Consider the following 23,454-nt stretch of genomic DNA (forward strand, 5'->3'; position numbering starts at 1 on the left):
GAATTCAAATGGGTAGTTAAAGAAAAAAGTAAATAACCTGCTTCCCCTGTCAACTGCAAATGTTCATATAACATTAAAAATGTTTTAGTCTAATTCATCAAGCAGATTGCATAAGGGGTTGGCCTTGCTTAGCCCACGCTGCTGGTCTGACCTTTGGTTGAGGATGCAGCTTAGAAATGGTTAGGGTAGCAGAGTTATTAGCAATATGAGAGCTCTCTTATTTTCTGATATTCAGAATACTACTCAAATATATGAGAGTACTCTGTAAATATCAAGTGAAATATATCACACATGTCAAACACATGTAACGTGCATATAAACTATTGTTGGTATTTCCCTTTTCAATGGAATACATAACTTTTCTTGTTTGGTTTAAAAACATTGATCTGTGATCGTATTACCACCCATACTCCTTTACCCTAAAATATCCCAAACTAGCGACTTCCATTGTTAAGACCACACTTTGTCTTTGTCAAAGTCAAGCTAGTGTACTATTTTCTTTCTCATAGTAAAGTGTGACTTGTGAATCACTGACGTTGATTATGCAAGGTATACACACTGCACTCTTTTTGATCCTCCAGCTGCAGGACTTTGAGGCTGCCTTGAAGCAGCGAGACGGCATCATCACCCAACTCACAGCCAATCTGCAGCAGTCTCGCAAAGAGAAGGATGAGGTCATGAGGGAGTTCCTGGAGATGACTGAGCAGAGCCAGAAACTGCACATTCAGTTCCAGCAGGTAAGACATTATTGCCTAGGCTATGAAACTACCCTATAACATATTATCCCACCCTAGTCTATAATATAGTAAGAAAAATACATTAGGCCGGTGAAGTAGAAACCCATAACAAACGTAGGGTTAGACTAGAATAAAAAATACAAAAAAAGAGTTTCCCATACTTCCCAGGTTTTCCAGAGAACCTGGTTGGAAGATTCCCATAAACAGGTGTGAAAAAGCAGGAAATCTGGGTATCCTCCATCTGGAATTTCTGGAAAGCCTGGGAATTTTGGGAAAGTTACAGGAATTTTACAACCCTAGGTTAGACACATACCTGTACCAGTCCTATTATATCTTATCTTTCCTATGTCATCTTATTGTCTCGGAAGCTTTCCCCTGCTCTGTCAACATTTTCATATATTTTATTACCGTCCTAATAATTCTACAACAGATGTGGTGGTGATGTTGTCGTCTGTCATTTCCACGGGAACATGAACACCCTCTGGTTTGATTGACAGCTGCAGGCAGGTGAGACGCTGAGGAACTCCAGCCACAGCAGCACAGCGCAGGACCTCCTGCAGGCCAAGCAGCAGCTTGTCCAATACCAACAGCAGCTGGAGGAGATGGACGGCCAGGTCAGAGGGCACCATGAGATGCGCAAGGAGCAGCTGCTGCAGATCAGCCAGCTCCAGCACCGGCTCAAGGAGGCTGAGATGGTGAGGCAGCTGCCTAGTTGGTGTTAGTCAGTGCCTGTCATTCATGTGAAAACGTCTGCTTGTATGAAATGTATTGATCTATTTAATGGATCTGTTTTATAGGTGGTTGATTACCAGGTGTGTTTTGAAATCTGATTTAGATTTCCTAGTATTATTACTTACAAAAACACAATTTAGTTTAAAGGCTGTTTGTAGAAGAATTATTTCAGCCGTTTAAATATGAGAATTTAATTATATTTTTGACATTTTACATTTGTCTAATACTTACTTTTCCTCATAGGTGGAAAGAAGAACAGAAGAGTCATTTGCACAAAGGTTAAATGAGAAAGACCTGCTGATTGCTAAACAGGAGAGAATTATGGCAGAGCATGAGCGTTCCCTAATGCAACTTAGAAAAGAGCTCACACATGTGGGCAGAGGTGCTGAGGAGTCACTTGCCCAAAGGGTAAATGAAAAAGACCTGCTGATTTCGGAGCAAACTGCAATAATAACAGAACATGAGCGTACACTGACCATGCTCAAGGTGGAGCTTGCACATGTGGGAAGAATGACTGAGGAGACTTTTGCACAAAAGTTGAATGAGAAAGAACTGCTGATAGCTGAGCAAGAGAGAGTTATGTCAGAACATGACTCCTCCCTCCACCAGCTAAAGGATGAGTTGACGGCCTCTGAGAAACGCTTAAACGACCTCAACCAGCAAATTGCTGCAAAGGCCCAAGAGCTGGAGAGCTGTAAGAGTGACTTGGATAACTGTAAGAGGGACTTAGAGAGCACTACGGGTCAGTTGAATAGCTGTAGGGTTGAGCTGGAGGGCAGTAAGGGTGAGTTGTATAGCTGTAGGCTTGAGCTCGAGAGCAGTAAGGGTGAGCTGGATAGCTTTAGGTTTGAGCTGGAGGGCAGTAAGGGTGAGTTGTATAGCTGTAGGGTTGAGCTGGAGAGCAGTAAAGGTGAGCTTGAGAGCTGTAGGGTTGAGCTGGAGTCCTGCACGGGCGAACTCTCAGCCTCCAGGCAGAAGGAGCGAATGTCCTCCAGCGAGATCCAGCAGCTGATGGGTACTGTGGAAGACCTCCAGAAGCGATGCCACCAGGGCAGCCTGTCAGAGTGTGACACCCTCCAGAGGATGGAGGAGGACTCAGCCCGCAGGCTGGATCATCTCAGGACGGAGCTAGACGAGATGTACGGTGAGCAGATAGTCCAGATGAAGCAGGAGCTTCGCTTGCAGCAATCTGCGGCCCTGGAGCGGGTCACGGCGCAGCATCACAAGGAGCTAGAGCTTCTAAAAGCCCAGCAATCCGTGAATAGACCTTGTCCCGAGGTGGTGATCGAGCTCAAGGGCAAGATAGTAGTGCTTCAGCAGAGGCTCCAAGAGGCCCAGGTGCTCCGTGAGAAGGCCAGACAGGAGCTGTCCCAAGTGGCACAGGAGAAGCTCAACCTCCAGGGTCAGGTGGTTGACTACCTCCATGACCTCCGCTCAGCCCGGGCCAAAGTGGAGCAGGCCTCCCAGAACATCGCTGTCCGTGAGAGTCTTCAGGGCGAGCTGCAGCGCCTCCAGGAAACCATCGATGACCTGAAGGCACAGCTAGCCACCGCTGCGGAGTCGGCAGTAGAGATCGAGGCCAAGCACGAGTCAGAGACAACCAACTTCAAGATCAAACTGGAGATGATGGAGCGGGAGAAGGACGCAGTGCTGGACCGCATGGCTGAGTCACAGGAGGCAGAACTGGAGAGGCTGAGGACACAGCTCCTCTTCAGCCACGAGGAGGAGCTCATTCTCCTCCGGGAGGACCTCCGTAGGGAGAGCCAGCTCAACGCTGAGAACCTCCTTAACGAGGCGTCCATCCGGCACGGCCGAGCTCTGGAGGAGTTGCGGAACGCATACAAGGACGAGCGGGATGAGCTGTTACACCAAATCTTTGCACTGAAAGATGACTTGAAGATGGCGCTGCATAGCTCGAAAGCCGAAGAGCTGGTGGTGCAACTCAATGAACTTCAAGTTGAGGAATTGAGAAAGGGTGGAGAAGAAAGGGTCAGAATGGAGAAGGAAATCCAAATGCTGCTGAAAAAGAATGAGCTGCTAGAAAACCAGTCCAAAGAGCAAGAAAAGAGCTGGGACAACAAATGGAGGAATCAGGAATCTGAAAATAGGATTTTGATGGAAACCAACAACGCCATGAAAGAGGAAGTGGAGTCCAAAATGGAAAAAATCCAATCCTTCATGACAGAAAATGAACGAAAGCAGCGACAAGTAGTGGAGATGCAAGAGGAGATTGAAAAGCAGAGGAATACATTCTCTTTTGCAGAAAAGAACTTTGAGGTGAACTATCAGGAGCTCAAAGAGGAGTACATGTGCCTTGTTGAGGTAAAGGCGCAGTTGGAGGAGAGGATTCTCAAGGAGACACTTGTGTATGAGTCTCAACTCGCTAGCCTCCAGTCGCAGATTCAGGAGCTGAGGGAGAACAAGGAAACTAACAAAATGGAGGACAAGTCCAAAGACAACGACGGTGCTTCGATAGAAAAATACACTACTGAGCTGATGGAGAAGCTGAAGGTAGCTCTGGCAGAGAAGGAGGAAATGGCTATGAGGCTGTCTAAAGTTACCGAGCAGCTGACTGTTACAGAAGGTGAATTGGATGAGCTGGAAGGAGAGCTGAGTCAGGTCAGGAGAGAAAACAAGGAGGTAATCGCCCAAAATGAAAACCTGGAGGAAGAGCTCGGAAGAGAGCGGGAGACTCTGAAGGAGAGAAAGGGAGAGATAGAACTGCAGAGAGAGGAGGGAGGGAGAGCTGCTCAGAGCCAAGCAAAGCTCCAACAGAGAGGGCAGCCTGTTCAGTCTGCAGCCCCAGCTTGCTCCATCGAGGATCATCACCTCCAAATCGAATCTCTCCAAGGGGAGGTAGTGGTTCTCCCCTCCTCCTTACAGCCCGCCGAAATAGAGCGAGACCGCCTCCGACACACCCCGGAGGCTTGGCACCAGAGCCAAACGCTAACTCCATCTGCAGCCCCATCTCAGGTCTCAACTGTTGGGGAGGGACCTGTTGAGCGTAGCTCCGCTTTGGAGCCTTCAGCCTCTGGGTCACACAGGCGCAAGACACAGCAGCGGCGAGGAAAGAAGAAGCGCCAGAGCTCTGCCCAGACAAAAGAGAAGAGGGAGAAGGAGGAGGCGGCGGAGAGAAACAAAGCTGGAGGTGCTACTACTGCAGCAGAGTGGAAGGCGCGGGCTCGGATGGAGAGCCAGGTTCCGTCGATCTCGCAGCAGAGGACCGGGAAGGATGACTCCACAGACGGGTACCACGGTGACGGAGAGAGAGACTGCGTTGTGAAGCAGGTAGGCATTCACAGACAGCTGCTGCTGCAGTCTCTTAGCTGGAATAGCCCCCGCTATGGAAACGATAATTGCCATGCCTTTTATTTTTTCCTCTTTCACTCTCTCTCGCTCTCTCAATCTCTGCATTTTCATAAGTCTGAAATTATCTTTCTGATTGAGCTGTTAAAATGTTTAATAGAGTGTTTTCATTTTGGTCTTATGTTAATGCACAAATGGACTATTGTTGAAATAACCAGTAAACAATTGATCAGGATCACAACCAGTACTACGTAACGATGTATCATTACTCCCTTGTTAAATCTTACTATTGATCATTACTCGATGCAGGTGAATGGTATTTGTGTTCATACACTACATAGACTGAATCAAAGGCTTATTTAAAAACCTGGCTGAGGTGAGGTTTGCCTGTTCTAGCACTGAACAGTTTAAAAAATAATAATATTCAGCCAATCTGTAATGACTGATGGGCTTGATTACAAAGTGCCCGACAGAGGCTGGCTCTCATAGGCAGTGAATAACAGAAGTACATCCTTAGGTAAAAATATTCAATATTTTGTCTTTAATTGTCAGGCCACACATACTCATTTTAAAGCATTAGAGGCTGAATGGGAGGCATCAATTGGATCAATGCACAGAGATTCTGAAGACTGTAGGAGAGGCTGTTGCATGAACACACAGAGCATTTCAATTATTAAGTTGAAATCACCATTAAGCTTTAGTCAAGCCATTATATAAGAATTATAATCAGCCTTCATTTACTAGGCTCTTATCTTCAAAGCTAAAACGAGCCATGAAAAGACGTGTGTCGTTATCTCTCATGAATATCCGTTTCTAGCTAAGGAACGTCTTTGCTTTTATGTAGAGAAACATATTATAGTTTCTTTCCGTTCTGCAGGGAATAAGTGCTCAAAGGTGAGAAGCCATTTTGTGTCATTCCCAGTACCAGTCAAAAGTTTGGGTTTTTCTTTATTTGTAACTTTTTTTACATTGTAGAATAATAGTGAAGACATCAAAACTATGAAATAACACATATGGAATCATGTGGAAACCAAAAAAGTGTTACACAAATCAAAATAGATGTATATGTCCAAGGCTTCACCTCAGTAGAGCAATGTCAAGGATGCATAGAATTTTGCCCTCATCTCGCATCAGTGCACCACAGTATGTTCACTTTCACTTACTGGGAAGGACCCCTTAACAGATTACATGGGTCTTTCTATAAATAAGGGGGCCAATGTGTGACATTGGGCTCAAAATTAAAATTATTTGAGACACAAATAAAAATGTTTTGTATTTAGTTCCGCATTGTATTTAGAGGAATATATGCAAATTACCGTAACTCCACCTATACACCAACATAGTCCTAGGACTGTACGTCCTTCAAGCAGGGTTCATACAGACATTGGCAAGTCAAATTCAAGGACTTTCAGGGACTTTTTCAAGCACTTAATTGTGTTTTTCAGGGGATGTCAATATTATACAATTGTATCATTTATATAAATACCCCCCCATTGCGTTGTTTGCTCTATAAAACGTTAGTTCATATGCCTTGACACTGATATATAGGCCTAAGGCTGAGACAATAAGAAGACAGTGGGAGAATAAATTAGACCACACCTTTTTGTTTCATCACAAAACCAGAGAGCAACATCTGTCAGACATTTTCCAACTACTAGACAACAATTGATTTAGAACAGGATTCCCCCACTATTAAGGCAGCATTTCAACATCATCTAATCACCTTTGCTTAGTCTAATAGAGTCACAACTAAAAGATGCCAAAAAATTATTTAGTCCAATTAACGTAAGCTAAAATTGATGTGGCTGTCCATGGTACTGATTTGTGTGTGTGCTTGCACGCAAATATAAAAAACATGTTGACTCACCCTACTTGTAGAGAAATGCCAATGCCATCCTCCACATTCATGTTGCCTAAACGGTCTATGACTCTGTCATGATACAGTACACGCTTTTAGTTGTTGTTCTAGGCTACCTGGCTAAAATGCTAGGCCAGCTAGTTAACATTAGCCTACTACATCTAGCTACATGTTGAACTTCCATCGTTTCGGGTCAGGGGCACGATGTAGGAATTTATGGTTGGATCAGAATTGCCCTTATAATCATTGGCCAGTACAGAGAATTAAGTAAAACCACAATTCCAAATCCCAATCTCCATCCATGGCTAATTTAGGAAAGGGACGATTTTAGCTAGCTAGCTACCTGAGGACAACAACACAATGAGATGCAACAATTCAAGTTTTTGTCTCTAAATTACATTTTGCTTTTGGGGTGATGTGATTGGTCTGAAGCCAAATATAAAATTAACACTTTTCTTTGGTGCGCCAGGATCATTCACAGTTGAGCTCACTCAGTTTTGCTGAATGCTGATTGGCTATAATTGTATTTATTTTCATCAAGGGGGACCAAATTCTTCGCTTGCTCGAATGCTTTCTCCACTCTTGAGAATTGAAGGAAATTTATGAACCACAGCGGGACGAATTATTATTATTATTATTATTATTAATAATAAAAACATTATTATTAAACGTTTTTACAATTTTTGGGGAAGCCCATGAATACACACCACTGCTGTTGCCTGTGTGGCCAACGCAGGTACACATACTTTAATAAAGCCATGAATAGCGGCAGCGTTTATCTTACCATCGTTGTTTTCATACTGAGAAAACAACTAAAAACCAGGTTCATTTTGTAATGGAACAGTTTTCATGGAATGCCAAGTTAAATCCAGCATTAGATGGTTTTACCTCAACAGAGTAGCGCAACACCCGTCAATTGAAGTGGCGGGAAACATACAAATGTGGCCACATCGCTTACAGAAACGGATCAAAAAAAAAATCACGGATAATTATAAGGGATCAGAAGATCTTATAAATCGCCTACAATAATTACAAGGACTTTTCAAGTACCAAATTGAGGAAATGTATGATTTTCAAGGTAATGAGTGTTCAAGTGGGCTATTTCAAGATCCATTTGTATTGTTTAAAAATGCAGGTGTAACATGGAAACCAAAATATATTTGTTATGTTATTTCATTCCCAGATCATATTGTGAAGAAACCCATTAGGCTATGTCATGTGTTGTCTTTATATCCAGAATAATGAATTGGAATAGTGTTGGGTGTTGTGCAATACATAATTGCTCACAGTAGACTATGTGTCTAATCCGAGGCACAAAAACATGAACTCATTACCTTGATGCTTCTTCTGTTAAATCTGCTGTAAAGTAAGCAGACCACAACAGATGATTAACATCAATTCGCTAGGGATTTTACATCCAAGCACAACTGTCTTCACCGGCGTAAAGACAAACAACTTTTTCCCCAACACCTGGCGCATGCAACAGCTTTTTGTCACTTGACTGTCATTCAGAAAATTGCTTCTTGAATCAGATGATGATGTGTGAAAATACATGGTGTAATTACACCTTGACACCAAATGCACATCCAACAAGTATTATGCATAAATATTGAAGAACCACGTCAATGACAGTATTGATTTAGGTTTTAAGTATAAAGGTAAGATGACTTTTGTTTAGAAGCATTTGATTTTGCAATCGCATTGTTTTTGGGGGATTTGTTTGCCCATGAAAACTGTTTTCACCCCATAACATAAGGAGACACGGAATGTTATGTAGTTACACTGCATTTCTGAGATCTCTATACAAAAAACTTTCCAACTGCTAGATCCAGGTATGTACAGGGTTCAAGTTCAATGTCTAATTTAACTGATTACATATTTTTATTTAACCTTTTATTTAACCAGGAAAGTCAGTTAAGAACAAATTCTTATTTTCAATGACGGCCTAGGAACAGTGGGTTAACTGCCTTGTTCAGGGGCAGAACGACAGATATTTACCTTGTCAGCTCGGGGATTCGATCTTGCAACCTTTCGGGTACTAGTTCAGCACTCTAACCACTAGGCTACCTGCTTAATGTATGATATAATAATATATATCATATATGTGTAATATATGATATAACGACAATTTAAACTGCCATAAATGCATCGACAGAAAAGTGTTTTATGTCGCAATATTTTGGACAAATCCGTCAAGACACCAACCATGAGAAAGTGTTAAACATGAATTTTAAATCAACTCATACATTTTATTGAATATAGCTAAGCTATGGTATGTTTCCCCCTTAATGTAATTTTTATTTTATTTTAAGTTGCATATTATCATCAATGACTTATAAATATCTGTGACAACTTGTCCAGCGTAGGAAATCCTCACTGGTACCGTAGTTTATAAAAAGACCACATTTATGAATGCTTATATCAAACTAAGAAAATGGTGCTATTGCATCTTGTTCTTCATATCAATACTATGTGCAAGGGAAGTACATAAGCATTCATTGCTATTAATAAATTGCTAATTAATATGAAATGCTTCTGAAGCTGTCTTAGTCTTTACAGTGTGGCCTTCTCAATAAGTGTTTCATTGTTTTTTATGCCATACGTACTGTACTGTTGTCGCCAGACCTCATCAACATTGTGTTTTTTATTAGCTTTTAATCTCTTCTGTTACAATGGCTACTTTTTTCTCCTCTTTTCAGGGGAAGAGCGTAGATGGGATGGAGTGTTGGGTGGACCCTGTAGCGAAGCAAGAGGAGGACAGGGACAGCGAAACTACAGAGCATGTAAATGTCACCTGAGCTCAAATCTGCCTGTGCTTTTCGCTCCGGCCTGAGTCGCTGTCTTAGTACAGTGGGTTGGGAAGGTCAATCAACCAGTGGAAAAACTTCATACAGAACTATGGGCACCCAGTAGTAAGACCGTGATAAAGGCAAACCTTCCTTTTGTCACCAATTTGTATTATTATGAGTAATGCTTGGTTGTTGTGTCAGCAAGTGTTATACTGCCCACACTGCTAATAATTAGTGTGAAATAACCAAAGTAAGACCTATGAATCTGTTTAGGAAGTTGCAGTATGCAGTTATTCATCCTTGCAGTGTCACATTCTACGTAGCTATGTGCATTAGGCTACTAAGCATGTGCTTGACATCAATTTGATATATGTCCTATTGTAATATGTATAGTGCCTGAGTGGTTGGATAAATTGCAATCAAACAAAGCGTTATGAAAGTAGCAGTGTTACCATTCTACACAAAAATGCATTGCACACAGCAAATAGCACAGTCATCAAAGAAAAAAATCATGACTTCAAAAGTGTAGCTGCAACACATCTGCGTTTCCACATCCATCCAAGGATGAGAGGAAAGCCTTGCCGTCTCTCCATTGTGTTGGCTGTAGAATAGATAATAGCTGGCCCCTTGTTTGTTGTGCTAAAGCCCAGGTGCTCCCCCCTGTTTCTTATCAAATTAGGGCAACAGGCATTCCCCATTTCCATTCAAAACAATGTCCTGTGGTGGGTGGACTGGCCAACATATTTGGGGTTGCACCTTTTGGAATATATGTTTAAAGGTACACTCAAAAATATGGCATCATACAGCAGGCCGACTTCCTGCTTACAGATAAACAGCAACTGGCAAGCCTAAAGTACATTTGGAGGGGCCAATAGTGGTTGACAATTGTCTTGTTGATATGTGTATGATGTCATATTGCGAAGAATACCTTAAATTCATCATGTGTAAGTTGCAACAAGCACATTCTATTCTTTGGAATTTGTGTGTCTTACTCCAGAAACAATCTCTATTGTGCAACCATAGGTGGAATGAGGGATTATGTCCATTTTGGTCTAAGTAATTCTATGCTCTCTTTACTCTCTCTCTTTGTGCAGGTGGAGTGCAGGCTGCAGCTGGAGGCCCAGCGAATCAGCCTGTCTCAGATGCACGCTGCACAGCTGGAGCTGCTCCGGGAGCAGACAGATGCCCGTGTCGGCACACTTGAGCAGGAGATGGGTCGCTTGAAAAAAACATGGGACAAAGGTGTGTGTGTGGTTTTGAGTGCAGGTTGATGTATGGATGGGTTGTTGTCTGGTGGTGGGGTTGAGGTAGGGATATGGCAAGTGTGTTTGTGTGGTAGGAAACCTTGTGGTGGTTAGAGGTGTGTGTGTGTACATGTTTCAATGTGTGCACTGCGCACATGTATATTTAACTATGTATGTGTATCTGGGGCTAGACGGGCCATGTTGAATTAGTTTATTTTTATCTATCATTCGTGATGTCATCCATGCTACAATCTGTAGATAGAAAACAGGAGACTCTCACGGAAGCTATTCAGTCTCTTTTGCATTCATCCTATTTTAGTAATTGAATAATGTTTGTGCTCAATATAAGCCAATAATAATGTATGCTTATGTTGTTTTTCTCGGACTTCACAGATGAACTCAGAAGCTCTAAGTACCAGAATGTGGTGCAAGTTGTGTCTGAAGAGTGCAAGCAACTCATCCTGGTAATTAACATTCATCACACATACACACAAAAAACAAGTATTGATTAATGTTCCTTTGCACTGTCAATTACTTTTGATATGAGAACGTTATAAGACAGAATTATTTCAGGTTTAGACATTGATTCTTACCACTCGAATGCATCATATTTACTGAGACATCAGTTTTGTTTGAGAGCTATTTTGCTGTTCTCTTTATACAGTCCTTTGCTACATTTTTTGGAGAGGAGTTCTTGGAGTATCTCCACCCTACTGATGTCGAGGACTGGAAGATTCATTCGTTTGAAAGGGAAGAAACGAGGGATTCCAGTGCTGTTTTACAGGAGGCGAAAGGTGCTTTATTGGTTGCGATGTCTACCAAATGATAGCAATACCACATAAAGAACACGCAGCCTATGAAATGAGTGGCTGACTAATGAAAACGTCTAAATAAGTCACACACCAATCTTGACTGCTGCATGATAAAATTACAAATTAGTATATATTGTGTTTTCCTCCAGTTTACATTTGCATACGCACATCAAATCCAGCTACATCAATTATAAATGGAATATCTTATAGTAGTGAAGATACTTCACACCCTGAGACTGCATGAGGACTTACTTGTAATGGACATTTCTTCTGTGTGGTTCTATAGAAATGTACAGAGACCTTCAGCAGGTGAAGCAGAGGATTGAACAGGAGCACGGTCGTCTTCTACAGCTCCAGTCCTTACTGAAGGCAGATGGCAATAAGGTAGGATGGACTGCTACACACTGTGTGTGTAAAACTGTTTATTTAGTTAGCTCTTTGTGTCAAACTCATTCCACGGAGGGCTGGGTGTTTGCAGGTTTTTGCTCCTCCCTTGTACTTGATTGATGAATTAAGGTCACTAATTAGTAAACAACTCCCCTCACATGGTTTTCGAGGTCTTAATTGAAAAGTAAAATCCCAAAACCATCTGACACTAGGCCCTCCATGGAATGAGTTTGACACACCTGCTTTAAGGGGTTTAGGCCAAGAGTTTATGAATTGGTGGGGGAAAAAACATATAAGTCATTATTTGATTGGATATGTTTAGATGTCACGACACCAACCTCGTTGTTATTGTTTGACATGTAATCACAGTATTATGACGGGGATGAAAAGCAACAATAATTTGATTTGGGTACAGTAATTGCTAGGACACTAGCACTCAGATTTTACATTTTTAACTCTGCTAGTTAATAATGATATGACGAATGAAAGCTAATTGGCTTTAATGATAACGCCAACAAACACTGCTGTCAAACTCTTATTGTCATTTTTAGATTGAGGCGATGCAGCTGATGTACGATGAGCTGAAGCGCAGCAGTGAGGAGAAGATCGCCAGCCTGCGCAGGCACATCGAAAGCTCCAGCATCTCTACACACAATCTCAAGGGTAAATGTAGATATATACTCTGTCTAAACCAAAATGGTGCTGGGTTATGTGGTGTTCATATTCTACACAATCTGTTGTTCATTTGGAAAGGTCTGCGAGCCTCAATCCCAAAATGAATGGGAAAGATGGGCACTGTCTACTTCCATCTACATAGTCATGCTAATGCTAACACCATCGCTCTCTACCCAGATCTGAGGGAGCTGACCGCGACCTCGCCCTCCTCCCACACTGCTGAGGATATCCAGAAGCTGAGGGCCGACATCCATCAGCAGCGGGCCCAGCTGGAGGAATGCCACAGGCTGGAAGTGGAGCGCCTCAGGGCCTACTACCAGCAGCAGGCCAAAGCGACTGAGGAGCGCTATGCTACCGAGCTCATCGTGCTACAGCAGCACCTCGATGAGGTCACGGGCACCGAGGCCCAGTTCAGGTAATAGTGATGATGATGATCATGACTATGATATAGAAGTGGCCCTACATAAATCACATGCAAGAGCTTCTCACGGTGTGTTTATACTAGACACTACAACCTATCGATTTCTGGACCAATCAGACGGCCCCAAATGTGTTCGCATTCGGTGTAGGATTGGGAAGGTACTCAGATCCAGACTCTTTGCAGAGAAGAAACTAACGTTAGTGGGTGTGGGGTAATGTTTGGCTAGAGCAAGGAGTCTGGGTAGCCAGGCAAGAGGAAAACCCCCATCATCAACCCTTTCACATTGCATGTAATCTGGACACGAATATTAAACTCAAACTAAATCCAACTCATGAATCCAACTCAAAATATGAATTGGTTAGTCCACAAGTACATCATAGGTAATACATATTATCGGAGAAACACAACCACCGGTGCATAAGTGAGAAAGTACATTTTGATCTCCCCCATGGGAGTATCTGAAACGGTCATGAGGAGGATCCTACTCCTGTGTGTGCGTGCGCATAGAAAGAGTGCAGCAGCACTACTCAGATCACTGTGACCCGATACAACCGGGCAGTGAAATTCTACAGCTGCCATTCAGGACCACTTTTAATTGCCAAGGCATTAGCAAACTCTTTATTCCTTTGAAAGTAGATTTCCGTTTTATTCAATCCCTCCTGAGTCCATTATTATTAGCATGGCTTTAATCTCCTGGTATCTCTCCCCAGTGGCACAGCAGTCTAAGGCACTGCATCGCAGTACTAGAAGCGTCACTACAGATCCGGGTTCGATCCCGGGCTGTGTCACTTCCGGCCGCAACCAGGAGACGCATGGGCGGCGAGTTGCAGCGATGGGACAAGACTGTAACTACCAATTTGGATATCACAAATTGAACAGAATTAAAATAAATGTATCATCTCCTGATATCTAAATTATTTTCACTATATAATAGGGATGTAACATTCACGCATCCATCCCGATTAAATGTCGGTTTTCGGGCCCCAAACCAATCCAAATCTAGCATGCATCGGTCAGAAAATTGATTCAAAAGTAATAATATACATTTTTATACATTTTTGCAAAATAAATTAAAATAATAATTGACATAAGTATTCCACCCCTGAATCAATACATGTTTGAATCACCTTTGGCAGGGATTACAACTGTGAGTCTTTAAGAGCTTTGCACACCTGGATTGTACAATAGTTTCCCATGATTCTTTTTTAAATTCTTCAAGCGCTGTCAAGTTGGTTGTTGATCATTGCTAGACAGCCATTTTAAAATCCTGACATTCGATTTTCAAGTCGATTTATGTCCAAACTTTAACTAGGCCTCTCAAGAACATTCATGGTTTTAGGCCGTCAGTGTTTTAAGTTTTTAATTTAAATGTTTTTATTTCACTTTTATTTAACAAAATAGGCCAGTTGAGAACAAGTTCTCATTTACAACTGCGACCTGGCCAAGATAAAGCAAAGCAGTGCGACAAAGACAACACAGAGTTACACATGGGATAAACAATCGTACAGTCAATAACACAATAGAAAAATCTGTACACAGTGTGTGCAAATTAAGTAAGGAGGTAAGGCAATAAATAGGCCAATAGTGGCAAAGTAATTACAGTTTAGCAATTTACGATGGAGTGATATATGTGCAGATGAGGATGTGCAGGTAGAAATACTGGTGTGCAAAAGAGCAGAAAAGCAAATGTGGGGATGAGGTAGGTAGTTGGTTGGATGGGCTATTTATGGTGTACAGCTGCAGCGATCGGTAAGCTGCGCCTACAGCTGATGCTTAAAGTTAGTGAGGGAGATATAAGTCTCCAACTTCAGTGATTTTGCAATTCGTGGCAGCAGAGAACTGGAAGGGAAGGCGGCCAAAGGAGGTGTTGGCTTTGGGGATGACCAGTGAAATATACCTGCTGGAGCGTGTCCTACGGGTGGGTGTTGCTATGGTGACCAGTGAGCTGAGATAAGGCGGAGCTTTACCTAGCAAGGACTTAAAGATGACTTGGAGCCAGTGGGTTTTGCGACGAATATGTAGCGAGGACCAGCCAACGAGAGCATACAAGTCGCAGTGGTGGGTAGTATATGGGGCTTTGGTGACAAAACGGATGGCACTGTGATGGACTGCATCCAATTTGCTGAGTAGAGTGTTGGAGGCTATTTTGTAAATGACATCGCCAAAGTCCAGGATCAGTAGGCTAGTCAGATTTACGAGGGTATGTTTGGCAGCATGAGTGAAGGATGCTTTGTTTGCGAAAGAGGAAGCCAATTCTAGATTTAACTTTTGATTGGATATGTTTGATGTGAGTCTGGAAGGAGAGTTTACAGTCTAGCCAGACACCTAGGTATTTAAAGTTGTCCACATAGGGCCTCCCGGGTGGCGCAGTGGTCTAGGGCACTGCATCGCAGTGCATCGCAGTGCTAACCAGAGTCTCTGGGTTCGCCCCCAGGCTCTGTCGCAGCCGGCCGCGACCGGGAGGTCCCTGGGGCGACGCACAATTGGGCTAGCGTCGTCCGGGTTAGGGAGGGTTTGGCCGGTAGGGATTTCCTTGTCTCATCGCGCTCCAGCGACTCCTGTGGCGGGCTGGGCGCAGTGCGCGCTAACCAAGGGGGCCAGGTGCACGGTGTTTCCTCCGACACATTGGTGCGGCTGGCTTCCGGGTTGGAGGCACGCTGTGTTAAAGAAGCAGTGCGGCTTGGTTGGGTTGTGCCTCGGAGGACGCATGGCTTTCGTCCTTCGTCTTTCCCAAGCCCGTACGGGAGTTGTAGCGATGAGACAAGATAGTAATTACTAGCGATTGGATACCACGAAAATTGGAGAGAAAAAAAAAAAAGTTGTCCACATATTCTAAGTCAGAACCGTCCAGAGTAGTGATGCTAGTCAGGCGGGTGCGGGCAGCGATCGGTTGAAGAGCATGCATTTCGTTTTACTGGCATTTGAGAGCAGTTGGAGGCCACGGAAGGAATGTTGTATGGTGTTGAAGCTCGTTTGGAGGTTTGTTAACACAGTGTCCAAAGAAGGGCCAGATGTATGCCGAATGGTGTCGTATTCGTAGAGGTGGATCAAAGAAGCACCCGCAGCAAGAGCGACATCATTGATATATACGGAGAAAAGAGTCGGCCCGAGAATTGAACCCTGTGGCACCCCCATAGACTGCCAGAGGTGCGGACAACAGGCCTTCCGATTTGACACACTGAACTCTATCTGAGAAGTAGTTGGTGAATCAGGCGAGGCAGCCATTAGAAACCAATGCTGTTGTCCTGCTGAAAAGTGAATTCACCTCCCAGTCTCTGGTGGAAAGCACACTGAACCAGGTTTTACTCTAGGATGTTGCTTCATTACATTTATTTTTTTATCCTGAAAAACTCCCCAGTCCTTAACGATTACAAGCATACCTGTAACATGATGCAGCCACCACTGTGCTTGAAAATATGGAGAGTGGTACTCACTAATGTGTTGTGTTGGATGTGCCCCAAACAAATGTTTGTCCTTAATACAAAGTGTTCATTGCTTTGCCACATTTTTTGAAATATTACTTTAGTGCCTTGTTGCAAACAGGATGTACGGTACCAGTCAAACATTTGGACACACCTACTCAATCCATTTTTTTTTCTGTTTCGAATTTTCTACATTGTAGAATAGTAGTGAAGACATCAAAAGTATGCAATAACACATATGGAATCATCATCATCAAAATAGATTTTATATTTGAGATTCTTCAAAGTAGCCATCCTTTGCCTTGATGACAACTTTGCACACGCTTGACAATCTCTCAACCATGCATTTCAATTAACAGGTATGCCTTGTTTAAAGTCAATTTGTGGAATTTCTTTCCTTAATGCGTTTGAGCCAATCAGTTGTGTTGTGACAAGGTAGGGGTGGTATACAGAAGATTGCCCTATTTGGTTAAAGACCAAGTCCATATTATGGCAAGAACAGCTTAAAACAGCAAAGAGAAATGACAGTCCATCATTACTTTAAGACATGAAGGTCAGTCCATCCAGAAAACTTGAAGAAGTTTCTTCAATCTCAAAAACCATCAAGAGCTATGATGGAATTAGCTTTCATGAGGACCGCACCTCTGCTGCAGAGGATAAGTACATTAGAGTTTGCAGCCCAAATAAATGCCTCATAGAGTTCAAGAAACAGACACATCTCAACATCAACTGTTCAGAGGAGACTGCGTGAATCAGGCCTTCACCGTCGAATTGCTGCAAAGAAACCACTACTAAAGAACACCAATAAGAAGAAGATACTTGCTTGAGCCTCAACACGAGCAATGACTTTAGACCGGGTGGATATATGTCCTGTCGTCTGGAGTCCAAATTTGAGATTGCTACCGTGTCTTTGTGAGACGCAGAGTAGGTGAACGGATGATCTCCGCATGTGTGGCTCCCACCGTGAAGCATGGAGGAGGAGGTGTGGGGGTGCTTTGCTGGTGACACTGTGATTTATTTAGAATTCAAGGCACACTTTACCAGCATGGCTACCACAGCATTCTGCAGAGATGCACAGTCCCACTGAGCGCAAACCAGATGGGATGATCATTTGTTTTTCAACAGGACAATGACACAAAACACCTCCAGGCTGTGTAAGGTCTATTTGACCAAGAAGGGGAGTGATGGAGTGCTGCATCAGATGACCGTGCCTCCACAATCACCTGACCTCAGCCCAATTGAGATGGTTTGGGATGAGTTGGACCGCAGAGTGAAGGAAGAGCAGCCAACAAGTGCTAAGCATATGTGGGAACTCATTCCAGACTGTTGGAAAAGCATTCCTCATGAAGCTGGTTGAGAGAATGCCAAGAGTGTACAATGCTGTCATCAAGGCAAAGGGTGGCTACTTTGAAGAATCTAAAATATATTTAGATTTGTTTAACATTTGTTGGATTACTACAGTCGTGGCCAAAAGTTTTGAGAATAACACAAATATGAATTTTCACAAAGTCTGCTGCCTCATTTTGTATGATGGCAATTTGCATATACTCCAGAATGTTATGAAGAGTGGTCAGATGAATTGCAATTAATTGCAAAGTCCCTCTTTGACATGCAAATGAACTGAATCCCCCAAAAACATTTCCACTGCATTTCAGCCCTGCCACAAAAGGACCAGCTGACATCATGTCAGTGATTCTCTCATTAACACATGTGTGAGTGTTGATGAGGACAAGGCTGGAGATCACTCTGTCATGCTGATTGAGTTCGAATAACAGACTGGAAGCTTCAAAAGGAGGGTGGTGTTTGGAATTATTGTTCTTCCACTGTCAACCATGGTTACCTGCAAGGAAACATGTGCCGTCATCATTGCTTTGCACAAAAAGGGCTATTGCTGCCAGTAAGGTTGCACCTAAATCAACCATTTATCGGATCATCAAGAACTTCAAGGAGAGTGGTTCAAATGTTGTGAAGAAGGCTTCAGAGTGACCAAGAAAGTCCAGCAAGCGCCAGGACCGTCTCCTAAAGTTGATTCAGCTGCGGGATCGGGGCAACACGAGTACAGAGCTTGCTCAGGAATGGCAGCAGGCAGGTGTGAGTGCATCTGCACACACAGTGAGGCGGAGACTTTTGGAGGATGTCCTGGTGTCAAGAAGGGCAGCAAAGAAGCCACTTCTCTGCAGGAAAAACATCAGGGACAGACTGATATTCTGCAAAAGGTACAGGGATTGGACTGCTGAGGACTGGGGTAAAGTCATTTTCTCTGAATCCCCTTTCCGATTGTTTGGGGAATCCGGAATAAAGCTTGTCCGGAGAAGACAAGGTGAGCGCTACCATCAGTCCTGTGTCGTGCCAACAGTAAAGCATCCTGAGACCATTCATGTGTGGGGTTGCTTTTCAGCCAAGGGAGTGGGCTCACTCACAATGTTGCCTAAGAACACAGCCATGAATAAAGAATGGTACCAACACATCCTCCGAGTGCAACTTCTCCTAACCATCCAGGAACAGTTTGGTGACCAACAATGGTTTGGTGACCAACAATGGTTTGGTGACCAACAATGCAGTTTGGTGACCAACAATGCATACTTAATCCCATTGAGAACTTGTGGTAAATCCTCAAGAGGCGGGTGGACAAACACAAACCCACAGATTCTGACAAACTCCAAGCATTGATTATGCAAGAATGGGCTGCCATCAGTCAGGATGTGGCCCAGAAGTTAATTGACAGCATGCCAGGGCGGATTGCAGAGGTCTTGAAAAAGTAGGGTCAACATTGCAAATATTGACTCTTTGCATCAACTTCATGTAATTGTCAATAAAAGCCTTTGACACTTGTGAAATGCTTGTAATTATACTTCAGTATTCCATAGTAACACCTGACAAAAATATCTAAAGACACTGAAGCAGGAAATTGGAAATTAATATTTGTGTCATTCTCAAAACATTTGGCCATGACTGTACATGATTCCATATGTGTCATTTCATGGTTTTGATGTCGAAGGTTTTTCTACGTTGTACAATAATAGTGAACGTGCCTCCCGAGTGGCGCATTGGTCTAAGGCACTGCATCGCAGTGCTAGCTGTGCCACTCTATTATTTTGATATATAAAAATGGTCAAATTACCCGCTGTAGGTATTATCAGGCAGGTTTTAGCTTTTATTATTTTTGTTCGATACAGTATTCATTATTACATAGGGCTCTGATTATGTCTGTCGCAGTTGAATCTCATTGAGTAAACTTTATTGATCCCCAGAGGGTATAATAAAAACAATAGTTACGCTTTCAGACAGTAGACAATTTGAATGTTTCAGGTTGACCTTTTGATATAGTTCTTCACATGCAAAACACTGGGAGAGTCTAGTGAAGCAATGATAGCTTATCTACCAGCAGCGCAGCCCAGTTTATGAAATATTTACATGGTGTTTAAAAGTTTTTTAATTACTAACCCACAAAGTACGCTTTCTCTTGCCCAACATCTCTAGGCAAAGAGCAGAAACATCCGTCTCCCCATTTGGCCATCCTCAAGGTGTTTCCATATCAATAGAAAATTGAAGGGATAATTCTCCCAAATTTGAAAATGACATTTGTTTACCCTGTAAGTAGTCAATGGACACAGAGACTGCTCTGTCTTCACGCTTTGGGGTTGTTGCATGTTAATTTGGGGTATTTTGACTTACACCGGTGAGTAGTCTTGCTAACCAGCTACTGTAGAGGCCAGTCTCACTATGATTACCCTTAGCGGCATTGTCATAAAACAGATGTTTCTGGCTTTTAGGGATACACTATTTTCAACCTTTCCCCCTGAGAAACGGAAGTGAGGACTCCACTCAAGTGACTTTCTATGCATGCTACGTTAGGTTACGCTATGATAAACCGTCTTCTAATCAAATGGGTATGATTAACTAAGATACTACTGCACCCTGCTGTTAAATTATATTAATACTTTGAGCCTTTTGGTATCGAAGCCTGAGGGCTTATTCAGGGCAAGGCTAGGTTACCGAACGTTCAGATAGAAATGTATCATGTACTAAAATAATTGCTTATCTGAATAACCCTCAGAGTACTTCTCTGTCATGTAGAATAATAGGGAATCGTATGTCGGTTCTATGCATTACATTTCTATCCACAAAGTTTCAAATATTACAGCTCACTGTACATGCCCCATGATGACATTGATTGATAGAATGGTGCCAGTTAGCTAAACCCAAAGGGGAATTTGGACAGGGCACTTTCGCTGTGCAATTCACACACAGTGGGTGGTTGAAAATTAACTGAACTTCAGACTTAAAGTAAATTATGAATTCCAATCTCCAAAAATAAGTAGTCAGATGTTGAAAAATAATACTAGTAGATTCACTTGTACGCTGTCTTCAGCATGGTGGATTTTTGTTTACCCTTTACCATTCACTAATGTCTTCGGGTCTATATTTAATTCTGCTTTGTCTTTCAGCCTGTCCAGTGCTGCCCAGCTTGGCTTGCGGACCGAGGAAGAGGACGCAGAGGAACTAAAGGTTTGCTCCCTTCTCACTTAGCCAAATCTTCCCGTCACACACCACCTCTTCTCGAGGCAAAAACCCTGATTTGAATTAAGACACTCCATTAGCGGTCACTGCGAGCGATGGAGGAGGGGGATGAATGGAATGCTGCCTTTGGCTAAAATCTTCCCCAGATCCCTGGGTGACAGGCTGCAGTGAAATGCCACGTTTAAACCGATTTTTATCCGAGGGGAAGTTGAAGTGTTGAGGCGCCGGTTATGTAAGCGGTTAGCATCGCGTGGATGCTAGCGTTAGTTACAGTTGAAGTCGGAAGTTTACATTCACTTAAGTTGGAGTCATTAAAAATCATTTTTCAACCACTCCACAAATGTCTTGTTAACAAACTATAGTTTTGGCAAGTCGGTTAGGACATCTACTTTGTGCATGACAAGTAATTTTTCCAACAATTGTTTACAGACAGATTATTTCACTTATAATTCACTGTCACAATTCCAGTGGGTCAGAAGTTTACATACACTAAGTTGACTGTGCCTTTAAACCGCTTGGAAAATTCCAGAAAATGATGTCATGGCTTTAGAAGCTTCTGTTAGGCTAATTGACATCATTTGAGTCAATTGGAGGTGTACCCGTTGATGTATTTCAAGGCCTACCTTCAAACTCAGTGCCTCTTTGCTTGACATCATGGGAAAATCTAATGAAATCAGCCAAGACCTCAGAAAAAAATTGTAAACCTCGAAGTCTGGTTCATCCTTCATCCGCAGAGTACGACCCTGCCTCACACAGGAAGCGGCGCAGGTCCTAATCCAGGCACTTGTCATCTCCCGTCTGGATTACTGCAACTCGCTGCTGGCTGGGCTCCCTGCCTGTGCCATTAAACCCCTACAACTCATCCAGAACGCCGCAGCCCGTCTGGTGTTCAACCTTCCCAAGTTCTCTCACGTCACCCCGCTCCTCCGCTCTCTCCACTGGCTTCCAGTTGAAGCTCGCATCCGCTACAAGACCATGGTGCTTGCCTACGGAGCTGTGAGGGGAACGGCACCTCAGTACCTTCAGGCTCTGATCAGGCCCTACACCCAAACAAGGGCACTGCGTTCATCCACCTCTGGCCTGCTCGCCTCCCTACCACTGAGGAAGTACAGTTCCCGCTCAGCCCAGTCAAAACTGTTCGCTGCTCTGGCACCCCAATGGTGGAACAAACTCCCTCACGACGCCAGGACAGCGGAGTCAATCACCACCTTCCGGAGACACCTGAAACCCCACCTCTTCAAGGAATACCTAGGATAAAGCAATCCTTCTGCCCCCCCCCCCCCCCCCCCCCTTAAAAGATCTGATGCACTATTGTAAAGTGGCTGTTCCACTGGATGTCATAAAGTGAATGCACCAATTTGTAAGTCGCTCTGGATAAGAGCGGCTGCTAAATGACTTAAATGTAAATGTAAAAATCCTTGGGAGCAACTTCCAAATGCCTGAAGGTACCTCATTCATCTGTACAAACAATACCACAATACCCAAGTATAAACACCATGGTACCACGCAGCCGTCATACCGCTCAGGAAGGAGACGCGTTCTGTCTCCTAGAGATAAACATACTTTGGTGCGAAAAGTGAAAATCAATCCCAGAACAACAGCAAAGGACCTTGTGAAGGTGCTGGAGGAAACAGGTACAAATGTATCTATATCCACAGTAAAACGAGTCCCATATCGACATAACCTGAACGCCTGCTCAGTGAGGAAGAAGCCACTGCTCCAAAACCGCCATAAAAAGCCAGACTACGGTTTGCAACTGCACATAGGGACAAAGATTGTACTTTTTGGAGAAATGTCCTCTGATCTGATGTAACAAAAATGTAACTGTTTGGCCATAATGACCATCGTTGTGTTTGGCAGAAGAAAGGGGAGGCTTGCAAGCTGAAGAACACCATCCCAACCGTGAAGCACGGGGGTGGCAGCATCATGTTGTAGGGGTGCTTTACTGCAGGAGGGACTGGTGCACTTCACAAAATAGATGGCATCATGAGGGAGGAAATGTATGTGGATATATTGAAGAAACATCTCAAGACATCAGTCAGGAAGTTAAAGCTTGGCCGCAAATGATAATGACCCCAAGCATACTTCCAAAGTTGTGGCAAAATGGCTTAAGGACAACAAAGTCAAGGTATTGGAGTGGCCATCACAAAGCTCTGACCTCAATCCTGTAGAAAATTTGTGGGCAGAACTGAAAAGGCATGTGGGAGCAAAGAGGCCTACAAACCTGACTCAGTTACACCAGCTCTGTCAGGAGGAATGGGCCAAAATTCACCCAACTTATTTTGGGAAGCTTGTGGAAGGCTACCTGAAACGTTTGACCCATGTTAAACAATTTAAAGGCAATGCTACCAAATACTAATTGAGTGTATGTATGTAAACTTCTGATCCACTGGGAATGTGAGGAAAGAAATAAAAACTGAAATAAGTCATTCCCTCTACTATTATTCTGACATTTCACATTCTTAAAATAAACTGGTGATCCTAACTGACCTAAAACAGGGAATTTTTACTAGGATTAAATGTCAGTAGTTGTGAAAAACTGAGTTTAAA

The 23,454-nt window shown here is 43.2% G+C and overlaps 1 protein-coding gene across 8 annotated transcripts in view; it reads left to right on the forward strand.

Moving 5' to 3' along the window:
* LOC129819955 (A-kinase anchor protein 9-like) overlaps positions 1–23,454 on the forward strand; it is a 137,727-nt gene that overhangs the window by 28,745 nt on the left and 85,528 nt on the right. For all 8 annotated transcript variants that reach the window (XM_055876688.1, XM_055876696.1, XM_055876690.1 and 5 more), the window contains 11 exons: positions 582–737; positions 1,235–1,432; positions 1,713–4,757; positions 9,333–9,416; positions 10,517–10,664; positions 11,060–11,130; positions 11,331–11,460; positions 11,765–11,862; positions 12,417–12,528; positions 12,718–12,955; positions 20,832–20,892. In XM_055876688.1, the coding sequence (XP_055732663.1) occupies positions 582–737; positions 1,235–1,432; positions 1,713–4,757; positions 9,333–9,416; positions 10,517–10,664; positions 11,060–11,130; positions 11,331–11,460; positions 11,765–11,862; positions 12,417–12,528; positions 12,718–12,955; positions 20,832–20,892 (4,341 nt within the window). The remainder of the gene's footprint in view (positions 1–581; positions 738–1,234; positions 1,433–1,712; positions 4,758–9,332; positions 9,417–10,516; positions 10,665–11,059; positions 11,131–11,330; positions 11,461–11,764; positions 11,863–12,416; positions 12,529–12,717; positions 12,956–20,831; positions 20,893–23,454) is intronic.

The sequence above is a fragment of the Salvelinus fontinalis genome, chromosome 22 (genome assembly GCF_029448725.1).
Source record: "Salvelinus fontinalis isolate EN_2023a chromosome 22, ASM2944872v1, whole genome shotgun sequence".
In the NCBI taxonomy this organism is placed as follows: Eukaryota; Metazoa; Chordata; class Actinopteri; order Salmoniformes; family Salmonidae; genus Salvelinus; species Salvelinus fontinalis.